The 6,339-nt window shown below is 35.8% G+C and overlaps 1 protein-coding gene across 1 annotated transcript; it reads left to right on the top strand.

Moving 5' to 3' along the window:
- Nucleotides 1-349: 349 nt before the first annotated feature.
- Nucleotides 350-1,555, top strand: LOC129003885 (uncharacterized). Its single transcript, XM_054432226.1, has 2 exons — nt 350-981; nt 1,540-1,555. Exons 1-2 carry the CDS (start codon nt 350-352, stop codon nt 1,553-1,555), a joined length of 648 nt encoding a protein of 215 aa, XP_054288201.1.
- Nucleotides 1,556-6,339: the final 4,784 nt, after the last annotated feature.

Here is a 6,339-nt window from a genome sequence, read left to right as displayed (position 1 = left end):
TTCCAAAATTCCACACATGTACGGGTTACCTTAAGATCCATAAACGTAACGTTCCACTGAGACCGATAGTTAGCTACCGTGATTCTGCTTGTAGGGAATTGTCTTAAGTCCTTCTGGACATTTTAAAGCCGTTAGTAGGAAACACTGATTCGTTTATCAAAAACTCTAAAAGATTTTGTAGAAAAGTCTAAATCTATCGTACTGGCTGATACTGACAAGCTGGTCAGCTTCGATGTTGAAAGTCTGTTTACGAATGTCCCCGTTTCGGAAACCCTAAAAATAATTGAGACTCGTCTCACAAACGACGATACTTTAGCAAACAGAACTAAACTCCCCTGTTAACGTCATAATGGAACTTTTGGACTTGTGTCCTCAGTGTAACTATTTCCAATTAGAGGGTAAATTATACCGTCAAGATGAGGGTATGGCTATGGGGTCACCATTGTCACCTATCTTTGCCAACATCTTTATGGAGGAGTTGGAGCAAAAAGCTTTGGCTTCAGCTCGTCTCAAACCGAAGATATGGTGGAAATATGTCGATGACACTTTCGTGGTTTTCCCTCATGGAGATGATAAATTGAATGAGTTTTTAGAGCACCTTAATAGCGTTTCATCTTCCATAAAACTAACCATGGAGGTGGAATCGCAAAACAAACTCCCCTTTTTGGATGTGTGGGTGGAAAAGCATTTGAACAGTCTTAGAACATCTGTTTATAGAAAGAAGACACACACAGGGCAGTATTTAAACTTTCAATCAAACCACCAAATTTCTGTCAAGGAGGGGGTTGCTTACTCTCTGTTTGACAGGGCTAAGAGCATTTGCTCCAATCAGGATGAGTTAAAGGATGAAATAAAGAAAGTAGAACAGGATTTGGCTAGTAACGGATACCCTCGATCCATTATAAACGAATGCAAGAAAGATAGGGCTACGCGTGAACCTTTACAAAATCGCAAGGAAAAGCTCGTCCACATGTCAATCCCGTATGTGTCAGGGCTGTCGGAAAAAATCAGAAGGGTTGCTAGGAAATTTAATGTGCAAACAGCGTTTAGGACAAAAAACACACTTAGGCAGAGTCTCGCTAAAACAAAACCCAAAAATTACACTCAGGATACTAAAAACTGTGTTTACAGAATAAATTGCAATAATTGTTCCAGGCCTTACTATGGCGAGACAAAAAGACCATTGAACGTTAGAATCAAAAAACACAGAGAAAACACTAAAAAAGGTTTAGTGGAAATATCTAAGATCGCTCATCATTGCTGGTCCAAAAATCATCGTATGAATTTTGAAGAGGCAAAAATTGTCCATAAGGAACCTCATTTTTTCAAACGTAAACTCATTGAAGCCTCATACATTAAATTAGCAGACCAACCAATCAGTCAGTCATCGGTTCAAATCAGGCCACTTTGGCTACCCATTTTGAACAAGGAACTAAAGGATAGGGAACTTAATTGTTCAATAAATAGGAAAATAACAGTTTTTTGAAATTGAAAACATTCAAATTCATTTATTAAGTATGTATCCATTTTGTATTACAGTTTTATTAGGTTTTGACGTTTGGTTTACATTCTACGAATTTTCAAAGTTATGAGATAGTTTTTAAATCCCTAGAGAAGACTAAATCTCTAGGAATGACCATCAATTACATTTCGACTGTCATACTAATTATTGTTTTTGTATGATTTATTTTTATACAATTTTATATAATACTAGCAGAGTACTCGTCCTTCGTACGGGGTTGGCATATAAGTTTAAAATGCTTATTGCAGTTATGCGTTTGTAATGGGGGAGGAGAAAGTTTGATAAAATTTGCTTCTTTAAATTGACGGTATACTATGATATTACACATCTACTATAGCCATAATGTTCTACCACTTCACCTAAAAAGTAAGAAAAATAAATTATTAAAAATTCTCAAAAAATCACAAATTATTCATGACATTAAAAACATAAACATAACTGTAAACAATCCTACTTTGACAGTTCTCATTACATAAATGCAAAAAAATTTAGTGCTGCACCCTGTTGGTAAATCTTATAACTTTAATGCTTTTGAATATCATAGAACCAACTTCGTTAGTTGAAACAGCTGACTAAATTCTTTAATTCCCTTTAAATATGAATACTCATAAGGTTAACATGGGGAACTACAGAGCCACTGGGGCGGAGCCCGAAAGTATTCTTGAGATAAGAATATGCCTATATGTTAATCGGGAATGTGAGCTATCATGATGCCAAATTTCAGCCCAATCCGTCCAGTGGTTTATGCGTGATTGAACTTCAAACAAACAAACAAACACACAAACTTTCACATTTATAATATTAGTAAGATAAGATAATAAGCTAAGCCGATTTATATATATTATATATAATACCGCATGACCATATGAAATAATAATACTCGTTTTACTCACCATAAAATGAAGTCAGCACCTCAAAAGCCAGTTGCAAACACAGGTTGTTATTTACATAGGTTTTGTATTTACATTTTTTATTTACATCGCCCGCACCTCAAACTCTTTCAAAAGAAGTTTTACTTTTTGAAATGTTGTAAACTATTGTTACACAAAGTTTCCAAAATATAAATTATAAAATAGAGCGAACTATAAAATTACAGGAGAAAAAGGCAATAAAAACAATGTTAGTACTGTTCATGTCTTCTTCTTTGCTTCCACATAGTACACTGGGTTTCTGATTTCCATTGATCTGGTGTGCCGCGGGTCGATGAGTTCTGGAAGTAGACAATCAATATAAAACCTTTTGAGAGGTTCTAACATTTTTTCTTGCCAAAATTTGTCATCTCGTTCTATCACTTCAACTCGTGCTCCTAAAGGGGTCCACAACACAAATAAGCACCTGTCTCTATTGGTGACGTGTAACTGGCCTTGGACCTGATAAAAGTAGTTATGATTCTTATTTATACCTTCTTACACCACCCTCTTTAGTGACCGTCCAAAAGTTAAATTTATTTTTAATTATTGCTTCTTCCGGTGATAAGGTCTTGCAGGATTCGGGGCACTTCACTTCTACAATCGCATCTTCGCCTACAAGTCCATCTGGTGTTGCCCCCAGATAAGAGATTTCTTTATCAATGAAGAGCCCACACTTTGACACGGATAAACCATGGTGCTCTTCAAGCCATGAAATTGCATTAATTTCGTTCCCTCTTCCATATCGCATTGCTGGGCAATCAATGTCCGAATACAGCAATGTCTTTACTAAGCCCGCACAACTAGTTGTTTTCCTGCGTTTGTATACAGTTCCGAAATTAGATGCAGTCAGTAGTTTCCTCCTTTCTTCTTTGCACATTCCGCATTGCGATTGCATTACCGTAGCTTGTTGAAGATTTTCCCGCTCTTCCTCGGTTCTTTTAAGACCTTTGATGAAATCTTTTTTCTTTTTTTCCAGCAAGTCCGGTTTTTGAGCCAAAGGCCTGTAGCTTTTCATCGATTCTCTCTGCTCAATAACAGAATTTTTTTTCAACTTTCGTTTCTTCATTGATGTTTTTCTTTTGATCGCAGCTTTGCGTACTTTTTCCGCCCGTCTTTGCTGAAAAGATTTTAAAATCTTTCTTGGGCTATGTTTAAGCATCGATTTGTGGAGAGTGTACAACACTAGTCTGGAATTGTGAGAGACTACCGCTGCTGAGCACCTGGCTTCATACGATCTGCGATTCGAGAAGTTTACTCGTTTACCGCCAATTACCTTAGCAACAACGGAATTAAAATGCTCCGCAGGGTTATTGCTATCTTGTAATATCAGACTCCTTGCATTATCAGTTAAGTAGCTAATATGTTTCATTATCTGCGAATACATTCCGCATTTCTTCAAATCTGGAACATGGTTTTTCTCCGACTCCTTTGGGCCTTGGCAAAAATATTTCAGTTTCTTGCAGTGAAGATGCTCTCCAAAAACATGACTGGCAGAGTTCGTAATATCTTGCTGCAGCAACGAAATACTTTTAGTGCCACTTTCTTTTTGTCTGTGTTGTGCAGCTTTTGTCACTGCAGTTCTCAGTCTTAAAATGTTGTTGCTGAGCAGCTTACGCATTTCTAAGGGACCGGATTTTGTGTCTGAGGCAATGTCTCAAAGTTTGGTACAATAATTCCTAAGCAGGTGATTAGTACATTCTACTTTGTCAACTGTCCAGTTAATTACATTTTAGTTAATTAGGTCTGGAATCTAAAAATTGGCTGTAAACATTCGAGTCTCTGTCAGCGAGAATTGTACCGTACACGACATTGTACATTTCAACGCTCCGTTTAAACCCTTCTACGATGTCTGCTTCCATGCCAGCCGAGCTTCCACCCCAGTTCTTGTAACACTTGTGTTCTGTAACTGGCATAAACTTGGCTTCTGCTCAAGCACAGGTGGTGCAATATTTGTTCCTCACCCCCAAGAACAAAACTTTTTTAGTGTGTGCTCCCACAATGGCAGCCTGTAAAAAAAATAATTATTAGTAAATAATTTACCTATGGAGCTTGATGTCGTAGTTTTAAAGGTTGCTAAGTATGCCAAACAAATTTAAGGAATAAATGTGTTTATCAAACTTAGGAATTATTTTATTAGAATACATCTTGTTTGTATTAAAGAAGAGGACATTATACGAAGTATAATAATAAGTTTAACAAGCTAATTCACTGAATGCTATGTTTTTTCACATAACTATACATATATCTATGACGAACAGTGAAAATAATACTAAATCAACACAATATGATGTTGGATATAGAAACAACTCTTGTAGTAAACAACAGGATACCAACACCTCACTCACGTAATGCACGAGTCCTCTAGTCTGGTGTGTGGACAGTGACAGTAGGCGAATAGCGACCACGTGTCGGTGACTCACCTGTCGGAGCCAAGTTTTGTAAAAGGCTAGTAGCGCAGTAACCTTCCTTACGCCGACCTGCGTTTGGGAGAAAACATGTTTATTTCGTCCCCCGTTTCGGGCGCTGTTTTCCAACAGATTTTCTTGAAACTTGGCGACAATTTAGTTGAATAGTTATACTACGGCTCTTATACCTCAAAAAATTGAAAATTAAACAAAAAAATAGTTTTATTGAATTTTAAAAGTAACTGAATTTACGTTACTTTTAACATTTTTTTGTTCTTATACTATTGATTTTCTTGGATATATCGTGTATGAGGGACCTAGAACCAACATTAATCTGTAAGGAAAAAAAGTTTTAGCAATATATCTTTACGAATTCCATCAGGAGCGAGGGACGCCCAAGGCATTTTTTTAATGTTCGCAGGGGTGAAGAAGACTCTTAACTAGACTACTTTTATTTTTATTGCAATGCTAAATAATTTTGGCAATTTTCTACAGTTTCTTTATTTACAAAAGCTTTTCACTGTGAGGTTAATTTTTGTAAAAGATTGTTACAGGCATACAGCCAGTAAAACCCATATTAAATATTTCTAATGGTAATTGTTTGATCCTGAGAAAAGTTTAAGCAATTTCGAAGGTTTGCAAAATGGACCTAGATTTGCCTTGATATATGCATTATGTTCTAAGTGTTTGTTTGGTAGTACTATTGGTTGTTTTGGAGTTTAGTAGTCGTCTCTTGGAAATTAAAACATTAGCAAAACCCTACATATTGTACATAAAACCAAAAGAACCACTGTAAACAATTTTAATTTAAGACAAATTAAACAAAAAACAAGCAATTATAATTATCTTTAAAAACTTAAGTCTAATATAATGATGATAAGTAACCCCACTTTAATAACTATTCATACACCTAGAATGTTACGAGCATTCTTACATGAGGACGAGTACTGCAGTTTCAAAATCCTGACTGCACAGTGCACAGCAAAAAAACGTGAAATGACAGAAGCTATAAAGCACCTAACCAGGGTTGGTACTAAATTTGAAAAATAAAATTTCCTGACTTTTTTAGGTTTTCCAGACTGATATTATACTTTTTCCAGGTTATCATATAACTGTATGTAAGTCAATATCGACTAATCAAAATCAAGAAATATTAGAAAAAATGTAATAATTAACTTATTTTATTACTCCCAAATACAAAACTTGATTGAAACTATATATACATATAGATTCCTCCCCCGTACGGATAACTAACTAACTATTGATATAAAAATGTGCATCAGTGCTTATATCGTTTTTTTTTGTCATATTCTACACCCTGACAAAAACATGTTTAGAGCAAAATGTAGCACATCTGTAAAAAGGTAGTCTTTCAGGAGAAATTCCAGAACTTTTTCATAATTCCCTGACTTTTCCAAACCAACAAATTTCCCTAGCTTTTCCAGCATTTCCCTGACCGTACCAACCCTGCTAACGATCTTGGCAAGTACTACTACACATT

Source organism: Macrosteles quadrilineatus, unplaced genomic scaffold (assembly GCF_028750875.1).
Source record: "Macrosteles quadrilineatus isolate MER2022 unplaced genomic scaffold, UCM_ALF_1.0 Scaffold_1__1_contigs__length_201487025, whole genome shotgun sequence".
In the NCBI taxonomy this organism is placed as follows: domain Eukaryota; kingdom Metazoa; phylum Arthropoda; class Insecta; order Hemiptera; family Cicadellidae; genus Macrosteles; species Macrosteles quadrilineatus.
Note: the sequence above shows the minus strand (reverse complement) of the source record. Positions and strands in the feature narration are given on the sequence as shown.

Excerpts from the sequence above, each read along its gene's own strand:
- LOC129003885 (XM_054432226.1), top strand. The coding sequence starts at position 350 with ATGGAACTTTTGGACTTGTGTCCTCAGTGTAACTATTTCCAATTAGAG.